The sequence below is a fragment of the Schistocerca americana genome, chromosome 11, assembly GCF_021461395.2.
Source record: "Schistocerca americana isolate TAMUIC-IGC-003095 chromosome 11, iqSchAmer2.1, whole genome shotgun sequence".
Lineage (NCBI taxonomy): Eukaryota > Metazoa > Arthropoda > Insecta > Orthoptera > Acrididae > Schistocerca > Schistocerca americana.
This window is the reverse complement of record NC_060129.1, coordinates 160740534-160764374: the sequence shown is the minus strand read 5'-3', so window position 1 is coordinate 160764374 and position 23841 is coordinate 160740534. Positions and strand designations below refer to the sequence as shown.

General features: G+C 42.8%; 1 protein-coding gene across 1 annotated transcript in view; it reads right to left on the bottom strand.

Moving 5' to 3' along the window:
- The window catches only part of LOC124554096 (ankyrin-3-like), a 60029-nt gene extending 44283 nt beyond the window's left edge, over positions 1–15746 (bottom strand). The window contains exons 1-3 of the mRNA XM_047128160.1: positions 15724–15746; positions 3582–3696; positions 3412–3459 (exon numbers count right to left, since the gene is read on the bottom strand). Of these exons, the coding sequence (XP_046984116.1) occupies positions 3412–3459; positions 3582–3669 (136 nt within the window). The 5' untranslated portion in view covers positions 3670–3696; positions 15724–15746. The remainder of the gene's footprint in view (positions 1–3411; positions 3460–3581; positions 3697–15723) is intronic.
- Positions 15747–23841: the final 8095 nt, after the last annotated feature.

Sequence of the window (23841 nt, the reverse complement as noted above, 5' to 3'; positions counted from 1 at the left end):
TTATGCGATCTTGCGGTCATTGGAGTGGGTGAGACGTTCTTCCAGTGATAAATTTCTTGTCTCATCCGATTTTCTACGTTCCCTTCACCCTGTGAGACGTTTGTACTCAGCAGGGAAGCTAGTCTCTGCTCCATCTACAACGACTGGGGATTTAGGTGTCTTTTTGCTGGGTACAAAAACACATCGGAATTGTGAGGAATGAAAGGACAGATCTGGCCGCCAAGAGAATTGTCTCGATTCTCAAGTATTACAGGGTGCCATCCTCCTGCATGCTATCACCTCGATGTTGAGCTTAAGAGTCTTGCATCCGTGGGAGGGTGAGTGGCTGGAGGAGACTTTGGTCCACAAAGAAAGCTCTGTTCTGGAGAACAGATGTAGCGTAAGTGCATAGGAAACACGACAGAACCCAAAACACATGTGCTGCATTGCACTTCGTAATGTATTCAAGAGTTAATAAGAATCTAGATACTTGTATAGAATTCTTCTACCTAGGAAAAGCGTTCTACAGCGTGAAATGACTAGAAATACCGGGAAATTTGGGTATACAATGATATATATAGGAACACAAAAGAAGCTATAAGAACGGAAGACTATGAGAAAAGAGATGTGCTTAATGAGGGTGTAACTTAATGGAACGGTGTTTCTCCGCCACTGTCTAATCTGTACATTTAGGAAACCGTAATTAAATAAAAGACAAACGTAGGAGATGGATTAACAGTCATGGTTATAAGTGCCATGGGGAAAATTCGCTGAAAACATTACTGTCAGTGAAGATCAGGAAGAATTATTAGGTCTGTTGTGTGGAATGGGGAGTCAAATGAATGCAAATATATACTTAGTGTGAACAAATGAACGATTAACGTAATGAGGAATACCAGAAACGAGATTAGCGTTAAATTTAACGTCAAAGTCTGGGATCACAAAATAGATGAAGGAATTTTGCTTCCTTGAAAGCAAAATTACAGATGAAGGACAAAGTAAGGCGGATTTCAGAGGCAGACATGCAGAGGGAAAGATGGCTTTCCTCCGTCGAAGGTGTCTACTACAACCAAACATAAGGAAAATATTTCTAAGATTTTACGTCCTGGTACGAATTTTCAACATGGAACGTGAGATAACCAGTTCTACTCTGAAGGTAAGAGGTTGGCACAGGGTGGAAGTTGCGACAGTGCATCAGACTAGGCAGAAGGTAAATGACACAAACTGAACAGGTACATGAGATGCTCAGATGTCACTGACATTAGACTTGCAGTGTATATCCTACAACAACTAACTCCCAATATTTTACATGAAAGTTATGAGTCACCTGTCTGTAACCACTGGGTAACTCAACCAAACCATCCTGCCTTCCAGAAATATACATCACATGATGTGGCAGTACATCATGTAAACAGCTGAAAACCTACTCTGGGGAACTAGATGGAATACATAGATATCATTCATGTTTTAATGCAACACTTCACCACAGTATTTGTCTTATCAAAACGAAATACACCATCATATGAACTCTTTAGAAAAAGGTGCCCTACACAAAATTCCAGGGAACTCTAATTGGATGTTACAAATGTGGAGAACCTCAAATTATTAAAATAATTAATTCATACAATCAAATGTATTGAATTCTTTGCAATTAGGAATAAAAATAATTTGGCTTTCAGAGGAATATTCCTATCTTTGTATTTCTGTATACCTTAGAGCGTTGACACAGAAATTGTTCTTCTGTAAATAGCTTGCGTGATTTGACTAAAGCCTTTGTGCTGTTCAGCCTGCTATTAGCAATTATAAAATCAGTAACTCATCAGTTAACCGGCTAAAAACTTGTCTCATCACAGGAAGTTTCTGTGACATCAGAACAAGGAGTTACATTTTTGTATAGCCTAGCGTCCCCTTACGCTTCAAGTTTCTGGTAACAATCTGCACACAGCAGGCGTTAATTATGTGTGAAATTAAATTAATGCTTACAGACGACACCAACGTGGTTACTTAAAATTTATGATCTACAGACATCAATTACGTCCCATTCTAGAATGACATTTTGTTTACCATGTGGTTCCTTGAAACAGTGTACGTATCAACTACACACTGCCGGCCGCGGTGGTCTCGCGGTTCTAGGCGCTCAGTCCGGAACCGCACCACTGCTACGGTCGCAGGTTCGAATCCTGCCTCGGGCATGGATGGGTGTGATGTCCTTAGGCTAGTCAGGTTTAAGTAGTTCTAAGTTCTAGGGGACTGATGACCACAGATGTTAAGTCCCTTAGTGCTCAGAGCCATTTGAACCATTTTTGAACTACATACTGCTTCGAAAATGTAGACCAACTTGTAGTTACTTTCTGTAACGTATTGTTACAGAAAGCAAATAGCAATAATTTGATGGACATTCACTCAGATAGCAATCATAATAGGGAACATGACATATCTCACACTGTGAAGAGGAACATGGTTTGTTATTGATTTACTAATGTTACTAACAAGAGAATCATAATGCTACTGGTATAGTTGCAGTATGTGCCATGTAACTGGCTCTTAAGGTCATACCTGTCTTCCTAAAATAACCATTATTTCCAAGAAAAGAGAAACTAGTATGTTGTTCAAAATAAACTGAAGGAGTAAGTGCTACAAGTTATCTATATAGATGGGAATACTTAACACTCCTTCAAAATTTACTGTTTGTGTCCATGTGAAGGTTCTATGGAACTATGTTTTACATGAAAGCAAATCTTCAGCTGAACCACAATAATGACATCCACTATTAATTTAAAAACTCTGCCACTTATGAAAGGACACGTTGTAAGCAAACGTACCATAATTTTGAACCCATATCTCAATGAATTTAAACAGATAAGAAACAGGGATATAACGTAGTCAGCACAAGCATTACAATTTCTGATGGATACCTCCTGAGATGATTACCATTATCAGATTCCTGTTTCTGATTGGTTATATAAATATTGTGAACGTGAGAAGGTTTTTCTGTAGTCAATATAAATTTATGGAAGGCGGTGTACAATGTACTACTGTAATCCTGGAAGACATGTCAAATACCTGTATATCACGACTACTTATGTGAAATAGATTCTGTTTAGCTTCGTCTATTCATGTGTTATATTGATCTAGACGGGAGCACTAAACCTTTATGAAAATAATTTAGAAAAAGGCCATGATTACCACTCTCAAGGTCTACCAACACGTATGTAACACATATGTAAACTGTATTCCAACTCATACCGACTATAAAAACAAAAGTAATAATATAGAAACTCAGTGAACTTAGAGATTTTATGCATAATAATCAAATGACCCAAATCAGTTATTAAATCATCAAATACGCCTACCAATGAGATAAGTTTGCACTGCATGATTTTCTTGAACCATGAAAAGTTTCTGGAAATAATGGAAAATTATGACACTTACTCATATTGTCAGTTCCAAAGTGGTAGACTGTGACTTCGGGATCTAATCCTGAAAAACAAATATATAAAATACTTAATGAAAATATTGAATATGTTTTTCATTACCTACTAAAACTGGTTATTCATTATCATATACAGACTTACGTCAATTTATACAAGTAAAATCTTTACCTGTACTGGGATGAGAGTCGCTATAGTCGGCAGCAGTGAGAACTGCGACAAAAATGCAGATGAACCAACTAACGCTTCTGCAGAACATGATGTAAGGACAATGCTGCTGGAGAATCTGTAAATTTATGAGTAAATATATCTCCACAATTCATTTACTTTCAACAAACTGGATAGAAAATCTAAATTAATATAATAACCTAATTTGGATTACGATGGTTAATGCGGAAACCACACTAGGAGGTTCGAGAAATCGTTAAGCTAACTATCCAAGAGTACTCTGTCAAAATTTCAAAGCGAAATTCGCATTCGTACAGAAGGAAATTCTTCCCATATAAGATTTATCAGGGGATGAATTACTGGAGAAATGTGTAGGTGGCCACACACAAAATGCTAATGAAACTTTTAATTCCACTATTTGGTGATTAGCTCCCAAACACTTGCACTCCGGACTAAAAGTGGTTGATTTGGCGCCGTATTTAGCAGCTGGCTTATTCAATGAAGGAAATTCATCCCTTCTGATGGCCATGAACGAGGCAGGAATTTTAGGAGACACGTAAAGCTTCAGTTATGCCGAACAAATGGGTAACCAGCGCGTATGCCGGCAGAATCGACCTAGTTCATTGAATCGAAGGAAAGTCGGAAAGCTAGGAAAGCACTGCTGCAGGCGCAAAATGAAGCCTGTGAGGAAGAAGAATGGTTACTATATGGTGCTGGAATCGCAGATCAATTGGTAAGCGTTTTACATTATTGTTGACTTCCTTGAATTTCCAGTTTCCAAGAATTGATTTCTCAAACGCGTTCATCTCCAAATGACTATTTTGACATTTGCGTCCAGTCTAACTCAAAAAGTATTGAATCGATCATTATTATATGTGATAATATGATTGTGTATAAAATTACTAATTATATGAACCAACTTATGAGGAGATGTCACGATTGCACGGGTATTTTTCTTCGCCTAAATGGAGAAAAAAACGTGAAAATCGCAGTAAATTGTTCCAACGCCTGCACAGTTTTTAATTTTCATTATTTTCACCTGCATTGAGGCTTATATTCTTAGAAAATAAGTTAGTAATGTAAATTCAAATCCTTTCTGATTTCAGATGAAAATCGGAATGGCTACACTGCACGTAATTGGAGAACTATACTCACAATCTTCAGCGGATATCACAGAGCAACTCTGTTATTTTTGGCTGAAATTGATCAAAAAATTCACAAAAACTCACGGACTTTGAACATCGTCTGGCGATTAGACGTCACTTTTATAATACGTGTGTATGCGAGATTTCCACACTCCTACACATCCCTAGGTCCACTATTTGACATGTAATGGTGAGATGGAAACGTGAAGCACCAAATACAGCACAAAAGCGTACAGGCCGACCTCGTCTGTTGACTGACAGAGACTGCCGACAGTTGGAGAAGGTCGTAATGTGTAACAAGCAGACATCTATCCAGACGAACACACAGGAATTCCGAACTGCATCAGGATCCACTGTAACTACTATGACAGTTAGGCGGGAGGTGAGAAAACTTGGATTTCACAGTCGATCGGCTGCTCGTAAGCCACACATCACGCAGGTAAATGCCAAACAAAGCCGCGCTTGCTGTAAGGAGCGTAAACATTGGACGACTGAACAGTGGAAAAACGTTGCGTGGAGTGACGAATCACGGTACACAATGTGGCCAGCCGGTGGCAGGTGTGGTTATCGAGAATGTCCAGTGAACGTTATCTGCCAGCGCGTGTACTGCAAACAGTAAAATTCGGAGGCGGTGGTGTTATGGTGTGGTCGTGTTTTCCATGGAGGGAGCTTGCACCCCTTGTTTTTTTGCGTGGTACTATCACAGCACAGGCCTACACTGATATTTTAAGCATCTTATTGCTTCTCACTGTTGTAGAGCAATTCGGGATGGCTATTGCATCTTTTAAAACGATCGAGCACCTGTTCATAATGCAGAGTCTAAGGCGTCTGTAGAAGACAATAATATCCCTGTAACGGACTGTACTGCACAGAGTCCTGATATGAGTCCTATGAAACACCTTTGGGATGCTTTGGAACACCGACATCATGCCAGGTATCACCGAAGAACATCGATATATCTCTTCAGTGCAGCACTCCATGAAGAATGTGCTGCCACTCCCCAGGAAACCTTCCACCACCTGATTGAACGTATGCCTGCGAGTATGGAAGCTGTCATCAAGGCAAAGGGTGAGCCAACACCATATTATATTCCAGCATTAGTGATGGAGAGGCCACGAACTTGTAAGTTATTTTCAGCCAGGTGTCTGAATACTTTTGATCGCATTGTGTATTTTCAAGGTCAAAATCTTACATGAGTCATCTCGCATATATTAAGAGAAAATCAGGCACTCCCTCATACATTACTCACTCACTGTCTTTATGTACAACAAAGCATTTACACATCATTACACAGAATGTTACCAGTTTCCTGTATAGTGGTAAAGTCAAAACCAGTTCACAATAATTGTACAAATCGCACCACTTGTGGAAGTGCACTGTGTCAAGAATGCGAGGGAAGAGCACTGGCAGAGAAACCAACATTCTGGTACATTTTGAAAATTACGGGGTACACGAGGTCTTGTCCAGGCTGGACTTGAGGGTCGTTCATCAGTCTGTTAGTGAAGTACTGGTGCAGGAAAGAGAGAAGAAGGTAGCGCACGTTTAGAGAAAGCTGGTTTCTGGTACCAGAGAGCAGAGAAGGGAACAGTCCGCAAAGTGCGGTCAGCTACAACAGAAGGCTGAAAATACAGGAGCGTCTGCTCTGCATGGCGACTGCGTCACAAGAGGGCGACACTTCAGTGTCCTCTGCTCCACAGGACGCGCCCAGTGGCAACATGTGACCCCTTTCTCAAGCTTCCCAAATGGCTGTGGGGTACATTCAGCAGAGGAATGAAATCGTACCCTGTCAACGGATTTTTCTAGATAGAGCCCCATATGCTATGCAGGGTTCTACATCTACATCTACATCTACGTGATTACTCAGCTACTCACAATAAAGTGCCTGGCAGAGGGTTCAATGAATCACCTTCAAGATGTCTCTCTACCGTTCCACTCTCGAATGGTGCGCAGGAAAAACCAGTACTTAAATTTTTCTGTGTGAGCCCTAATTTCTCTTGTTTTATAGTGATGATCATTTCTCCCTATGTAGGTGGGAGCCAACTGGATGTTTTCGTAATCGGAGGAAAAAGCTGATGATTGAAATTTCATAAGAAGATCCCATTGCGACGAAAAACACTTTTGTTTTAATGATTCCCACTCCAATTCACATATCATTTCTGTGGCACTATCTCCCCTATTTCGCGATAATATAAAACGAGCAGCCCTTGTTTGAAATTATCAGGTGTCATCTGTCAGTACCACCTGATGGGGATCCCACACCGCGCAGCAATACTCCAGAATAGGGCGGACAAGCGTGGTGTAAGCAGTCTCTTTAGTACACCTGTTGCGCCTTCTAAGTGTTCTGCCAACGAATCGCAGTCTCTGGTTTGCTCTACCCACAACCTTATCTATGTGCTCGTTCCAATTTAGGTTATTTGTAACTGTAATCCCTAAGTATTTACTTGAATTTGCAGCCTTCAGATTTGTGTGAGTCATCGCGTAATCGAAATTTAGCGGATTTCTTTTAGTACTCATGAGAATAACTTCACAGTTTTTTTTATTCAGTGTCGATTCCCATTTTCAACACCACACAGATATCTTATCTAAATCATTTTACAATTCGGTTTGGTCATCCGATGACATTACAAGACGATGAATGACAGCATCATCTGCAAAGATCCTAAGACGGCTACTCAGTTTTTTCCCTATGTCGTTAATATAGATCAGGAACATTAGAGAGCCTATAAAACTTCCTTGTTGGACGCCGGATATTACTTCTGTTACTCTATGTCTTTCCGTCTGTTACTACGAACTGTGACCCTTCTGACAGGAAATCACGAATCCAGTTGCACAACTCAGGCGATATTCCATAGGCACGCAGTTTGGTTGGAAGAAGCTTGTGAGGAACGGTGTCGAAAGCCTTCTGGATATCTAAAAATAGGAATCCCCTGTCGATAGCACTTATTACTTCGTGAGTAAAAAGAGTTAGTTGTGTTTTAAAATAATGATATTTTCAGAGTCCGTGCTGATTATGTGTCAATAAATCGTTTTCTTCTCGGTGCTTCATAATGTTCGGATGTACCGATTGGTCACATAGGCGCTGCAAAAACTCATGCTAGTTTCCAGGATAGCAGCTTGGCTGCAGATATGTGTGTAAAAGAAAATTTAAAGTATACAAACAGGGCGACTAAAATAAAATTAGCACCGAAAATATTGCGGAGATGGAAAGTGCTGTTGATGCGCAGTTATCACAGAACGTGCAGATAGTCAGGGGCTGTTTATTGTTGGCCAATAAACAGTTTGTAATAATATTTATAAAGTGTATTTTTTGTGCAAAAGTACACTTTTTGAATGGAACAATTCTTATTGACATTAAGAAACTAAAAATAGCGTAAATTATGTTAGTTGATTTGTTGCAGGATTCTAGTGCAAGCTGCTTACAATATAAATACTTTGGAAAGTTGCCACACTGTCACTTGTACAATACCTGTAGTAGTACACACCAAAGAACAACACAAATGCATGCACTAGTTATGTGCATTCTGGGCCGTAACGAGGTAACTGTCCATCACAGGTTGTGTTCAAAATGACCACCAGCAGTGGCAGAACACGTTTCCTATCTGGTATGGAGCGACTGCTGCACACATGCTAGCGTTTCGTCGAACATCTCCGAGCAGGCTGCAGTTATGCGTCGTTATGTATCATTGGGTGTAGTTGGTATGTCCTTGCAGACAGCGTCTTTCAGCTTTCCCCACAGAAAAAGTCAACAGGCATCAAATCTGGAATATGGGGCACCTAACGTACTGGTCCTCTGCATCCAATCTAACGTTTTGGAAACAATTTGTGAAGACATGCTGTAATACTCCACGCACTATGTACTGGACAGCGGTCATATTGGTAACACAGGTTCCTCTCTGTGTGCAGAGGAAAGCCTTCTAGTATCTGTGGGAGATGGTTTGTTAGGAGGCTGTGATAGTTGTACGCATTCAGTGTTCTATCTATGAAACTCATGCCTATGATCTGACGGTTTACTATCCCACAGCACTGTTTACACTCCATGGGCGCTGATGTTCCACCTGAGGAAGCCAATGGGGATTGTCAACACACCAATAGCGCACGTTTTGGTGGTTTACCTCGCTTCACCACTAAACAAGGTACGTAATACATATGGAGTACTAGTCGCAATTCCCATGTACAGAAGTTAACACGATTCTTATAATTGATTCCATGGAGCTCTTCATTGCGGTAGATGTAATGGGGATGGAATTTAGGCTGATGGGGAATGTGTAGGACACTTGCCTGACCCATGTCACTTACACATGCGATTGCACAAGAGGTAATGTGTTGATCAACTGCAACAACAGGAAGAACGTTAATTTCCCGCTCTTCTGTCATCACTTGCTTCATTCTGTTACGTTCCCTAGTTCTTACACTATCACTTTCACACAACTGATTGAGAAGATGGTCGAGATTGGGATCCTGCCGCAAGCACTGTAGAAGAACAAACTGCATTCTTCCTACACTCTCCATGCACCATGAGCATGTCAGCTTTTCCTGCACTGATAAATCCCGTTGTATACACATGAGCTACTGCTTAGACTGTCACATAGAAAACTGATAGCACTGCTCTCTGGGAACACACAAGCTCACTGTAAACGAACATAACAACATCGATCTAACAACTACGCAGGTCGAATGGCACAAAGAAGTGTCAGTGTGGAAACTTCTCACAATGTGGTATTTCATAACTGGCTTGCACTAGACTTCTGCAGCAAACAGTACCGAAATTCTAGTTTACCCTATTTTTAGTTTGTTACTGGCAATAAGATTTTTTCATTAGGAAACTCGCAGGTACAGAAAATACACTTTCTAAGTATTATTACAATCTGTTTATTGGATAGCAGTACGAGACCCTGGCTTCGAATTCATTCTGTGAAAACTGCACGTCAATAGCACTTTCCATTTCCATAATATTTGCAGTCCAAGCTTTAGATGGTTCACCCTGCAGACGCCATACAGAGCACAACCACATATATGTCAAGAGAATTAATTGGTTTCAAGCCACCCAGTATTATAGGTGTGTTGTGGGAGTATTATCGGCTTGTTTTGTCGTCACGTTTAATAGGGGCTACATGTCTGGGTGAGCATGGCTGGGGGAAGTTGAAATACATGGAAAAGGGGATGCTAGAGACAAGGGCAGATGGTGATGGATTGGGATAAAGAGGAATGGAAAGAGAGATGGAGCATCAAGAGATGAATAATGAGAGCTTTATAGCGTGAAATCACGAATTCAGTCGCAGATAGGACTGTAATTTTATTAGAAGCTGGTTGTAAGCAACTGTTTCAATAGTTATCGGTAGGCCTAGAATTATGAAATCAACTGCAGGTCCTCTGTCGATAGCAGTAATTACTTTGTGTGAACAAAAATCCACTAGCGTTCCATAAGAAAGATATTTTCCGAGTCAGTGCTGTCCATGTGCCAATAATTCAAGGTACTTTATAAAGTTGGAACAGCCCGTATGCTCCTAAATCGTACTGACTATAATGTCTGTAATATATGTGTACAGTTTAGATGACCAGTTGTATGTCACTGTCCCCACAGTTTCACTTGCGAACCTGTATGGCTCATATATTGTATACATCTCTGCCTACTCGCTGTCTTCACCCATCTCCACTTCACCCCTCTGTCTGTCCATCTAATCCTATGCTCTCATCATTTTCCATCTTACCACTACTCATCTACACTATTCATTTGGCTCCTGCATCCCCCCATCTCATTCTCCCTCTATCTCTGATTATCTCCTCCATTTTCTCTCTCTACATCTCCTCCTCCCCTCTCTCACACTGTCCATATTCTCCACCCCTTCTCTCCATTTTCTCCTTCCCCTTTTCTCACTGTACATATCCTCCACCCCACTTTGTCAACAGCCTCTCCTCACCCTCCCTCTCCATCTCTTCCTGCCCCCAGTCTGTTATTCCATTTAAATCTGCCCCCACTCTATATCCATTTCCTCTTGCACCCTCTCCCTTCGCATCTTCCATCCTTCCCTGTCCATATCCTCCTGGCCTCTTTCTCTTATCCATCTCCTTCTGCCACCATTTCTCTTTCCATCATCACCTACACCTCTCTACCTTTCTGTCCTCATCTCCCTCTTCTCCAAACCCATCTCTTCTTCGCTGACCATTGTGGCCGAGCAGTTCTAGGCACTCCATTCTGGAACTACAGGGCTGCTTCGGTCGCAGGTTCGTATTCTGCCTTGGTCATGGATGTGTATGATGTCCTTAGGTTAGTTTGGTTTAAGTAGTTCTATGTCTAAGGGACTGATGACCTCAGATGTTAAGTCCCATACTGCTTAGAGCCATTTATAACCATCTCTTCTTCCCCATCTTTGTTCCTCTCCTCCTGCCCATCTCTCCCACCTATCTACTGTAGTCCCCTCTCCTCATTCATCTTCTACTCCCAGCCTATCAGTGTTCATTTCCTCCCACACCCATCTCCCTTTATGTTTTCTATTGCCCCTCCTCTCTCGGTCCATCACCTCCTATCATCTCCCCCTGCCTCCACTTACCCTGTCCATCATTTCCTGGTCCCTACCTCAGTCTATCACCTCCTCTATCTATTTCAACATTCCTCAGCCATGCCCACTCACAAATGTAGCCCCCACTAAACATGTCGACAAAGCAGGCTGATAATATTCCCACCACATACGTATTGTGAAGTGCAGCTTACACATCAGGGGCTTGAAACCAATCACTGCTCCTGTCAAATAAGTTGTCATGCAAAGAAGATCGATAAAGCAGGTCGGTTCTACTTGAACCCAACACACTATCGTTCAGTACAGCCTACCCACTGTCAAACCATTTCGTACTCTCGGTTAGTAGGCTTCACAGTAAAGCAGGTTCCTAAGGCCATCCACTACTACTTAAACACAACTTGCCTATTATACGGCTCAGCCAATATGGCATGGGCTGACAAAATACGATATTGTCTCTATTCCCACTCCTGTCGAGCTGGAAGGCTACAAGACAAGCAGTGATGATGCTCGTACAGTCATGTAGTTTGTTTGTTTGCCATGTTTCGGTGAAATGGGTCCAGTGATTTAATGGGAGATCATAGACATACACTACGTGAACAAAGGTATCGGGACACCCCCATAAACATATGTTTTTCATATTATGTAAATTGTTCTGCTACCTACTGCCAGGAACTCCATATGACCGACCTCTGTAGTCATTAGTCACCGTGAGATAGCAGAATGGGCGCTCTGCGAAACTCATAGACTTCGAATGTGGCCCGGTCATTGGGTGTCACATGTGTCATATGCCTGCACGCAAGATGTCCACAATCCTAAATATCGCTAGGTCCACTGTTTCCAATGTGATACAGCACAAAAGCGTACAGGCCGATTTCTTCTGTTGACTGACAGAGAGCGCGTAGAGTTGAAGAGGGTCGTAATGTATAATAAACAGAAATCTTCCCAGATCTTGATACAGGAATTTCAAACTGCAGTACGATCCACTGCAAGTACTATGACTTAGGTGGGCGGTGAGAAAACTTGGGTTTCGTGGTCGAGCGGCTGCTCATAAGCCACACATCACACCGGTAAATGTCTAACGACGCCTCGCTTGGTGTAAGGTGTGTAAACGTTGGAAGATTGAACAGTGGAAAAACGTTGTGTGGAGTGACGACTCAAAGTAGATAATGTGGAGATCAGATGTCAGGGTCTGGGTGTGGCAAATTCCTAGTGAACGTCATCTGCCGGCGTGTGTAGTGCCGACAGTAAAATTCTGAGGCGGTGGTGTTATGGTGTGGTCTTGTTTTTCATAGAGGGGCTGCACCCCTTGTTGTTTTGCGTGGCACTACCACAGCACAGGCCCATATTTATATTTTAAGCATCTCATTGCTTCTCGCTGTTGAAGAGCAATTCGGTAATGGCGACTGCATCTTTCAGCAAGATCGAGCCCCTGTTCATAATGCACTGCCAGTGGCGGAGAGATTAAACGACAATAACATCCCTGTAACGAACTGGCCTACACAGATTCCTGACCTGAATCCTATAGAACACCTTAGCTATGTTTTGGAACGCCGTGGCAGGCCTCACCTACCGACATCGATACCTCTCCTCAGTGCATCACTCCATGAAGAATTGTCTGCCATTCCCAAGAAACCTTCCAGCACCTGATTCAACGTATGTCTGCGGGAGGGTTAGCTGTCATCAAGGCTAAGGGTGGGCCAGCACCATATTGAATTCCAGCATTACAGATGGAGAGGCCACGAACTTGTATGTTATTTTCAGCCAGGTGTCCAGACACTTTTAATCACATTTTACGTTTTGTACAGCAGAATGTCTTCAATATTGCGAGTGTCACATTCACTGAAGTGCATAACGTCTTTGCAGAGAAGTCTGGTGCGCTCTCCCGAGTCCATTAGGCATCTACGGGGGGCAAAACCTTCGTCAGATGCAGCAGGTAACCTGGCGAGAAGAGGTCCAACGTCAGAAACTGGTGGCACATACCCGGGGCCTTTGATATGAAGCCTCCTCCCGCACCGTTGTCAAGCTTTAATGACGTCCGACGTTCGAAAACAAAACTCAAGAATTTGCATGTTGGGTCAGTTATCAATACTGAGTGTCTCAAGCTGGGCCACATCACAAATACATCTTCCATACAGGGTGATTCACGAAGATATGTAAATATTTTAATATGTCGTTCTATATGTAACAATATAGAAAAAAAGGTCTTATAAACATAGGTCCGCAATTGTTCAGTTACGGAGTTACGGGTAATAAAAGGTTTTACCAGAAATTTAGCAACTTCGATATTATGAAGATATCGCACAACTTTAAGAGGTTAAAGTAAAACACGATTTCGACTTATTTTGTTATTACTGGTGTGCTGAATATAATAAAACATGTCCCAGACGTGTACCTGCAGTGTATCGTCCAGAGAAGGAAAGGTTGTAACACAAGTAAATTTGTTTATTTTTCATTAAGAATGTAGAAACGTGTGTGTCATTGTTGGCTACCTTTAGTGAGTTGTTGCAGACGTTCCCTAACCTTGAAACGACTTAGTTTTCTGTACTGTTCAGTGAAAGAACACAATGAGAACAGTGTATTTAAGTAAAACCACATAGTAACTGTTGTAGTTTGTAGATTATTTATGAAATAGGAATGCCTTTCAAATTTACGACGTAGGAATACGCCACTATGGTGTTTATTTATGGAAAATGTTATGGCAATGATACAGCTGAAATTAACGAATATGGCGCACGTTATTCAACTCGATGGCTTCCAAATGGACGAATCATTAGTGGATTTCGATGTTACGGGAGACATGTTCTCTACCTAGCTTTCATAATCAGTACGAGAGCTCGATACGTGAAGACGATTATGAGGATATTATGGATGCTGTTCAACTTAGCCTGTGTACAGTACACGGCGTATCTCTCAACTATTAGGCATTTCACAATGTAAGATATGGTGTACAATGAAGTAAAATAATGTGTGTCTCTGCCATAAACAAAAAGTGCATCAGTTATCCGGGAGATCCAGCCCTCCGCTTGGAGTTGTGCAACTGGTTAAAAACTAATTGACAGTTACACAAATACGTTTTATTTTCTGATGAGGCACAGTTTACTCGAGATGGTATAAATACTTTATTGGACCATTCATTTTCCCAGGACGTCTAACTGGCGGGTCGTACTTACAATTCCTTCAAGAAGAAATGCCCCACTTACTCGAAGATACTCTGCTTGCTACGCAAATTCAAATGTATTTTCAACATGACGGCATGCCTCCACATTTCGCCAACGGAGTTACTGCACAATTAAATGAACATTTTTCCCAGAGATGGATTGGTGGTGGTGCTACACGTCTGTGGCCACCCAGATTTCCCGATATAACACCAACGGATTTTGTGTATGGGGATGGGTGAAAGATAATGATTATAATGACAAAATCAATACACGTGAGGCACGACTCGGTCACATTATGAATGCAATAGAAGAAATTAAGAACAACCCTGTGAAACTGAAACGAGCAACAAAATCTGTACACGTGCAGCTAAATGCACTGAACTAGGTGGAGACGTTTTTGAACATTTACTGTGATTGTGATTGTATTGCGAAATTGTATGTACTTTGTACAAGTTTCTTAACAGTGAGCTTTGTTTTTTTTCGGTTTAAAACGAATTCACGTGTGCTGTGGTATACATAACACCAGATTATGTGACACATTCATACGGTTTCAGATAACGCTTTTACCATAAATTTTCCAAAATTAAATTCTCTACACTTCCGTTGAAAACTTTGTGCAGTTGTCTGGAATTTAAAGAACAAATTAGACCAGGTAGTTAATAAATTCAAAATTTTACGAAATTATGCCTTTGCTTCTCTGGATGTTCTGGAAAACTACTGTGCATATGGGACATGTTTTGCTAGATTCGCCAGACCAATAACAACAAAATAAATTTAAATCATGCTTTACTTTAACCATCTATAGATTTGCGATGGCTTCATATTAGCGAAGTTGCTAAATTTCAGGCAAAATCTTTTACTACCCGTAGCTCCGTAACTAAACATTAGCGGACCTATGAACTTTTTTCTTTAGTTTTAAACGTAGCGTAACATATTAAAGTATTTTCATATCTTCGTGAATCACCCTGTAAATTAGGCCTGTACAGCCGTATTCCAGCAGATCTCTACTACTTCCATTGTCCGATCTGACAAGTTTGTATCGAAAGTACAATGCTTTCATGAATCTGTTTCGACGGCATACAACATATACCAATAATTAGTGCGGCTAGTGACGCCATTACGTAGACTACGCCGTAAGAATCAGTAGCTGCTGAAATGCGTAGATGACGTGAACCTATGACGGAATGCATATCAAGAGCTATTGCGCTATAGGTCGTAGGTACCGTTTTTGAGGGGGGTAGCATTGAGAGCAGGAGACCGTCAAGTTGAGGAAAGTGATACGCTGAGCACTCCGCCGCAGTGCTGGAAGAAACACGTAGAGACTTACCAGATGTGTGAGTTCTGCTCTGTGCCACTGCAGCCAGTGTAGTGGGCTGTCGCGAAGACAGCCTTTTATCCTTATCTTGGCCACTGCTGGACTCGGCTGACACCTCCCACCTACTGTATCCGCAGTCTGCCCTCTGCTCCACAACCCCTCCCCCTCTCACCCCCCCCTCCCCCTCAAGCGTCGTCAAACTTTCCTGACATCCGACATTGGAAGCGTTGTTGCGCAACGCCTCGCAGCACTGACCTCAAGGGCACGTGATAACTATGGCAACCGCTCTGCTGCTCATTCTGACCTCGCGGCATCTTCCAAAACGACTCCGTGTTAGCCAGGTACCTGCTCACATCAGAGCCCATTCCAGCCCATTCCCTGAGAGGCACGCCCTGAGGATGCAAATACCGTCAACATTGCGTGTGCCCTTGACAGTGGCCTCCATTCGGCGACTAATGAATTTCACGGATTTCGTATGATATACACTAAATGATGACTACATCTCTAGAGCTAGTTGTCGGTGATGGGCTGCGATCACACGCTGTCCCAGGAACTCACAGACTCGCATTTTTATGGGACTAAGATCCATTTATTTAGTGGGGCTATTAAGATGTGATCGCGTTCCTGAGCGTTTGTCAAGAGGGGGACGTGTCCATTCAGTCCTGTGAATGTGGCTGTTCGCATCTATCCAAACGGGAGTGTCTACAGCACGGTCAGCAGGAAGTGCAGAAGTAAGTGGTAAGGTGGTACAACACTACGCAGGGCACATGGGCTTCTGGAGTGGAATGCTGATCTCATTTGTGGACACAAGAATTTATTTTCAAAACGATAATTAAAACAGAGCACTGTTAACAACACAGTGTTTAATTAGGATTTGCAAATTGGGATGATCTACAGCGTTTATTCAATTGTATAAAACAATGAGAATAATTCAGAACATAATTTTAAAGAGAAACAACCACATGGCCATAACTTTAAATTCATAAAAAATTACTTTACACAAATATAACCGTATCATAACTACAGATCTGAGTTCACTAGTGACCTGTGAATATGAAAAATTACAATTTGTAAAAGGTATTTGGACTCAAGAACAATACTCAAACAGCAAGGTCTCATAAATACGTGATTTAACTATTATGGGAAACGTTCTGGAATATGATGTTATGATAGCCTGAAAGATTTACACATCAATCAGCACATTCTCGATGGCCGCGCGTGTGAATTCCATGCTCGAGAGCTCAAGTGAGAACGACACGCAGGAGGACCTGCGCACGCCAAAAACGGCTTCTAGAACACACAGGCCCAGTATTAATACACTGTTCACAAAAATACTAAAACTAACAGCCGAGCACTGGATAGCTCCAAACGCAGGAGGAGATGTTAAACGTTGTAGTGTGTCAATTGCAGTTACTGTTAAAGCAATAGTTGATTACACAATCTCGACTGACGTCAAATTTCACTTGATAAATTTACAAACCACAACCAGTTCAAGATGATAATGATCCGACAATCCGCATACAACCTTAAATACCAAAGCGTCGTTTGACGGTGCAAAGTTGTAATTGTTATAGTTGAAAGCGACAAGGAAGTTGGCGATTCCGACTTAAATTGGTGGCTGAAGTTTTATACTGACAATAAACTTTGATTCGTAAAACTGACCACTTAACGAATTAGCAACCGTAATAAAAGAAGGAATCGTCAATTATCGGCCACACTCGTAAGGCAACGGAACCAGGGCAGTTAGATGGACTAATATCCCGAACCCACGTCCAAGTGATTTAAGGAATGACTAGTGAAAATCAAAGAGGCTACACGGAGCAACGACATTCTAAAGTTCTACAACAAATGGCTCACCATTTAAAGTTAGTCCAGGAGATCGCCGTTAACTTGCACGCCAGGGTAAATTCCCGCGCTCTGCTCAGGATTCCAGACAGACCCAGCTCTCAAACAGAGCCTGTGTTGGCCGGTGACTGCTTCTGCATTCCAGTTGCGCTCGCCGCCAGACCCAGGCGCCGGAGTGTCAGCACGGTGCGTCCCCGCAGTACACGGAGCGCCGGCCGGCTGCTCGCGGCGCCCCGCGCGCTGCCTCCTTCCCCCTGTCGCTGCCGCCTCTCCTCCAGAGCCGCGGCCGTCCTAATTAGAGGGCGCTGGCCAACCTGGACGCCGCAAAGTGCGTTACTTCGACAGGGAAACTATCCTGCCAAGACCATCGCAGGCGGGAAATCACGGCTCAGTAACGGCAACACCTGGACACCGAGGTTGTACCAAAGTACACACGGTGGTCCACGTTCACGGTAACCTGAATGAACGGGCCTGAGTGACGGTACACGAAACACCGCAAAAGCTGACTGAGCCGCTTCCAGCGTGAACTGCAGCCTCCACACGTACCGGGCAGAACGCCTCGTTGCTTCTTCGGTGCACTCAGGGCCTCGCGTCATCTGACGAGGGAGCAGACCTGTGATACGTCGGGTCAAACGGCACACCTCCAGCCGGCCACTGCCCTGTTCCTGTGCTGTCTGGCACAGCTGAAGACCTGCAGTCTCGTGTGCTGCTGTCTACTAGCGCCAAATGGCCATTGTATACGGTTCTATTCGCAAAGTTCACTCGCAAACTTGTCGAAGTGGCCAGACACACAGTGACAGCAGCAATTAATAATAGGTTTGATGCCTGCTGTCATTAACGAGGTGTGACACTCGTCTTGCTTCTTACGATCACTGTCCCCACGTCGCATTACATGGAGGTGAACGTTAAGACACGTTGGGCAGTCCGCTTTGGTATACACTCAAATCAGCCACCTTTATTCAAGTTGTAGTCCTACCTCATACTTCCCTTGATTGTTTCTGATGAGGTCGTCAGTCTTTTAATTTCTATATAACTACAGCAATCTATATCCATTTCAACGTACTTACCTTATTGAAGCCTCTGTCTCCTTCCACAACTCTTACCACCATTGACCACGTATCTTTCCACAATGAAATCGACAATTCATTATTGTATCAACACGTCTCCTATCAACTAGCTTCTTCCTTTACTCAAGTTGCGTCATAAATTTCCTTTCCCTCAATTCCGTTAAGTACTTCGTCACCTAATCAAATGAAAGTATATGGTTCCAGAGATCTCTTCAAGTCTGAAACATCTGTGTAATATATATATATATATATATATATATATATATATATATATATATATATATATATGTGTGTGTGTGTGTGTGTGTGTGTTGTGTGTGTGTGTGTGTGTGTGTGTCTGTGTGTGTGTGTAGACTGGAGCGAGAAATGAAAATTCATACCAAGGCCGTGATCTGAACCTGCCTGGCCTGCACACTAGGCAGATGTGCTGGTTAGTACGGCACCCTGCTACAGTGGGTTTGCAGAACAGTGTGCACTACCCTTGCATGCCTCAATGTTCAATCAAAGTTCCCATTCCTACCAAACGGCCTCAGGTGTGAATATGGATTTGGTTTGGGGAGGGAGGTGCTCTAGGATAGTCTGTGGAGTTGTGCAAAGCCATTGTGCCAGCGTGGCGCAGTGGTTACTGCTTCTCCGATGTGCGCAGGATCCTCATTTCAAATCCCAGCCTTGGTACAAATTTTTGTCTGTCTCTTCTATCTTCTTCATATGTTATTCAGTCCATCGTACTTCAACATTTTTTAAAATAGAACCATGCTGTAAAACCTTATATTCACTTCTTGTCTGATCTGCTAATCATCCACGATTTACTGCCAAACAAATATCTACATGTCATACTCCCTAACACTTAAACTGATATTACACCTAAACCAACACTTCTTCTTCAGTATAGCTATCCTTGCTATTGTCACTCTACACTGAATATCCTCTGCACTACAGTCTTCATCAGTTATTTTGCTGTCCAAACAGTATAAGACATCTACTACTTTTAGTGTCTCATTTCCTAATCGAATTACCATGGCACTGCCTCATGTAATTCTGCCACACTTTATTGTCGTTGATTACTAATCTCGATGTTCATCTTATAATATATCATCAAGTCGCTATCCATTTATTCCAAGTGCTCTTCCAAGTCCTTCGCAAGCCTTATAACATTAGGATGTCGTAACCATACTTAAATGTTTTTAATTTTTTACCCTGAACTTTAATTACCTTCCAAAATATCTCCTGATTTTACTTCAAAGCTTGCTCCACGTACACACTCAATAGAAGCGGCGATTCTTTTCAATCCTGTCTCTCTCCATTCTCGACACTTATAACCACCTTCTTGTTTCTGTACTTAATGTGAATAACCTTTCACTACGTACAGTATCTGATCAAAACTATCCAGACACCCGGTTCATAATGACTTACAAGTTCGCGGCGCCCTCCATCGGTAATGCTGGAATTCCTTTTGGTGTTGGCCCCCCCTTAGCCTTGATGACAGCTTACACTTTCGCGGGCATACCTTCAGTTAGGTGCTAGAAGGTTTCTTGGGGAACAGCAGTTCATCCTTCACAGAGTGCTGCACCGAGGAGAGGGGTCGATGTCGATCGCTGAGGCCTCGTACGAAGTCGGCGTTCCAAAACATCTCGACGGTGTTCTACAGGATTCAGGACAGGGCTATGTGCAAGCCAGTTCATCCCGGTTCTTGTCGTGTAACCAATCCGCCACAGGCCGTCAATTATGAACGGCTACTCGATCTTGTTCAAGGATGCAATCAACATCCCGAATTGGTCTTCAACAGTGGGAAGCAAGACGGTGCTTAAAACATCAATTTAGTCCTGTGCTGTGATAGTGCCACGCAAAACAACTAGGGGTGCAAGCCCCCTCCAAGAAAAACACCATCACTCCGCAACACCACCACACTACACATGCTGGCAGATGTCGTTCACTGGGCATTCGCCATTCCCACACCCTGCCATCGGATCTTCACATTGTGTACGGTGATTCGTCACTCCACACAGCGTTTTCCCACTATTCAATGTTTACGCTCCTTAAACCAAGCTAGGCGTCGTTAGTCATTTACTGGCGTGATGTGTGTCTTACGAGCAGCCGCTCGACCCTGAAATCCAAGTTTTCTCACCTCCCGGCTAACTGTCATAGTACTTGAAGTGGATCCTGATGCAGTTTGGAATCCCTGTGTGATGGTCTGGATAGATGTCTGCCTATTACACATTACGACCCTCTTAAACTGTCATCAGTCTTTGTAACTCAACAGACGAGGTCGGCTTGTACGCTTTTGTGCTCTACGAGTCCCTTCACGTTTCCGCTACAGTATCACATGGGAAACAGTGGACCTAGGGATGTTTAGGTGCGTGGAAATCTCGAGTACAGACGTGTGACACAAGTGACACGCAATCACCTGACCACATTCGAAGTTCGTAAGTTCCACGGAGCTCCCCAGTCTGCTCTCTCACGATGTCTAATGACTATTGAGGTCGAAGGTATGGAGTACCTGGCAGTAGGTGACAGCACAATGCACTTAATATGAAAAACGCACGTTTTTGGGGACGTCCGGATATGTTGGATCACAGAGTGTGTATTTCATCTCAGTGTCTTTGAGAACTCGAAGAGGTATTTCAATCAACATTGTCAAAAAATTTCCCTAAATCTACAAACGCTATAAAAAATGTTTGCCTTTCTGTTCTAGAGAAAGTTGCAGGGTAAGTGCAGCCTGGTGTATACCTGCATTTCCTTGGAGCATATGCTTATCTCCCCCGACATGGGTTTTTTGTCACTTTTTCCATTCTTCCGTAAATAGTTCGTCTGAACATATGGCGACTGTACCTCACTAAATTAGTGAGTCTGTAGAAATTTCACTTGTGAGCATCTGCATTATGTGAAATAGGAACTCTCACATTCTTCCAGTGGTCTGAGGATATTTCGCCTGGGCCTGTCAACACTGATATTGACTGTTGATGACTGGAAACATGTTGACTGGTCGGAAGAGTCACGTTTGAAATTGTATCTAGCGTCTAGACGCCGCCTCATGAATCCATGCGGCCTGCATGTCAGCGGAGGTCTGTTCACTGTTCTATAATGGTGTGGGGCGTGTGCTGTTGGAGTGATATGGGACTCCTGATATGTATAGATACGACTCTGACAAGTGACACGTATGTAAGCATCTTGAATGATCACCTGCATTCATTTCTGTCCATTGTGCATTCTGACGCACTTGGGCATTTCTAGCAGGACAATGCGACACCACCACACGTCCAGAATTGCTACAGAGTGGCTGCAGGAACACTCTTCTGAGTTTAAACACTTCCGCTGGCCACTAAACTACCAAGACATGAACATTACTGAGCATATGTGGGATGCCTTGCAGTGTGCTGTTCAGAAAAACTTTCCACCCGTTCGTACCCTTACGGATTTATGGACAGCTCTGCCGGATTCATGGGGTCAGTTCCCTCTAGCACTACTTCAGACAATAGTGGAGTCCATGACACGTCGAGTTGTGGCACTTCTGCGTGTTCGCTGGGGCCCTCCATGAAAATATGCAGCTCCTAGAGGATATATGATGCAATTAAGACTTTTTGTAATTTTGCAATAAATGCTGTAGATATGTTAATGTTAATAGCTGATCTTCCCAAAACCCATATATATTTTCAATTAATATGAGAAAAATAAATATAATAGATCATATTTGAGTAAAATAAATTATCTGAAATGAATGGACTTAATAGAATGAGAGAGATGAAATGTAACAACGTGAAATCATACCAGTGCAATGAACACATCATCAGACATTAAGATACAATTATTTTTGAAGGTTTGGTGGAACTCCTTTCGTCGTAGAATGACAGTCGAATTATTTAGTTGTGGTTTCGCAGCTTGCTTGAAATCACTGGCCAGCTGCACTGATGAGTGACTGTCCACCAGGAAAACACTCAGGCGCTCCCTGGACTCGTCGCGGGTCAACAGCGTAGGGGTCGCCAGCGATAACTCGGGGCTCGCCTTCACGAGAGCGTGCCGTTTTGCGACCAGATAACACGAAGTAAAGGAGAGTTCATTTCTTGTTGCCGTTCTAATGAAAATTCGAATGGAAAAAACCAAAAGAACAGCTTTAAAACAAGAACAAGTGGAGCAACGAAGTAAGTGAAAAAGCACAAGTCATGACATTTTCCAAGAATTAAATTAGAGGCCATCGTTGCTGACGTCAAGCAGCTGTTGAGTTATGGAACACGTTACAGGCTCGCGTATCACGTACTCTCCTTGAGTGTCACAGCGCTGTAGACATCGGCGGCCAGCTTGATTCCTCCTAGTTTACTGACTTCAGGAAGTCACTTGGGACAGTGCAGGCTCTCCGTTTGCTGAGGAAACAAGACGTCGCCGGTCAGGGGACCAGGCTCAAGCCTTCCCTGCAGCCAGAATTCAGCACGCTGCTCTTAAAGGAACTACATCGTCAAGTGGAAAGGTGATTTCATTCGCATCAGAAGGACGTGTCAAAGGACCGATACTGTTAACATTACATACAGGGTGTTTCCGTAAGGCCGAACAAAAATTCGACAGGACATAGAGATTGCTCCACTGAACAATTTGAGGTATGGAAGCTGGGGTCTGAGAAACCAGCTTAACAAGATATGGGAGTATACTCGTCCACCGCTCTGTCTAGTGTTACTGTTTTCCAGCTTATTTACAACTAACACGTGTAGAAGTTTTACTGTTGGCCCTCTGAATTTTACTGTTGGCACGACACACGCTGGAAAAAGACGTTCACTTCGCATTCGATATACCACACCCTTCCATCGGATTGCCAAACTGTGTACTGTGATTCGTCACTCCACACAGCGTTTTTCCATTGTTCAATCGTCGAGTGTTTACGCTCCTTACAGGAAGCGAATCGTCGTTTGGTATTTACCGGCGTGATGTGTGGCTTATGACCAGCCGCTCGACCACAAAATCCAAGTTTCAGTCACCTCTCACATACCTGTCGTAGTACTTTCAGTCGATCTTGATGCAGTTTGGAATTCCTGTCTGGATGAATGTCTGACTATTACCCATTACGACCCTCTTCAACTGTTGGCGCTCTCTGTCAGTCAAAAGGTCGGCCTGTACGCTCTTCCGCTGTACGTCTCCCTCTTCGTTTCCACTTCACTATCAAATCCATAACAGTGGACCTAGGGATGTTTAGGTATGGGGAAATCTAGCGTACAGACGTATGACACAAGTGACA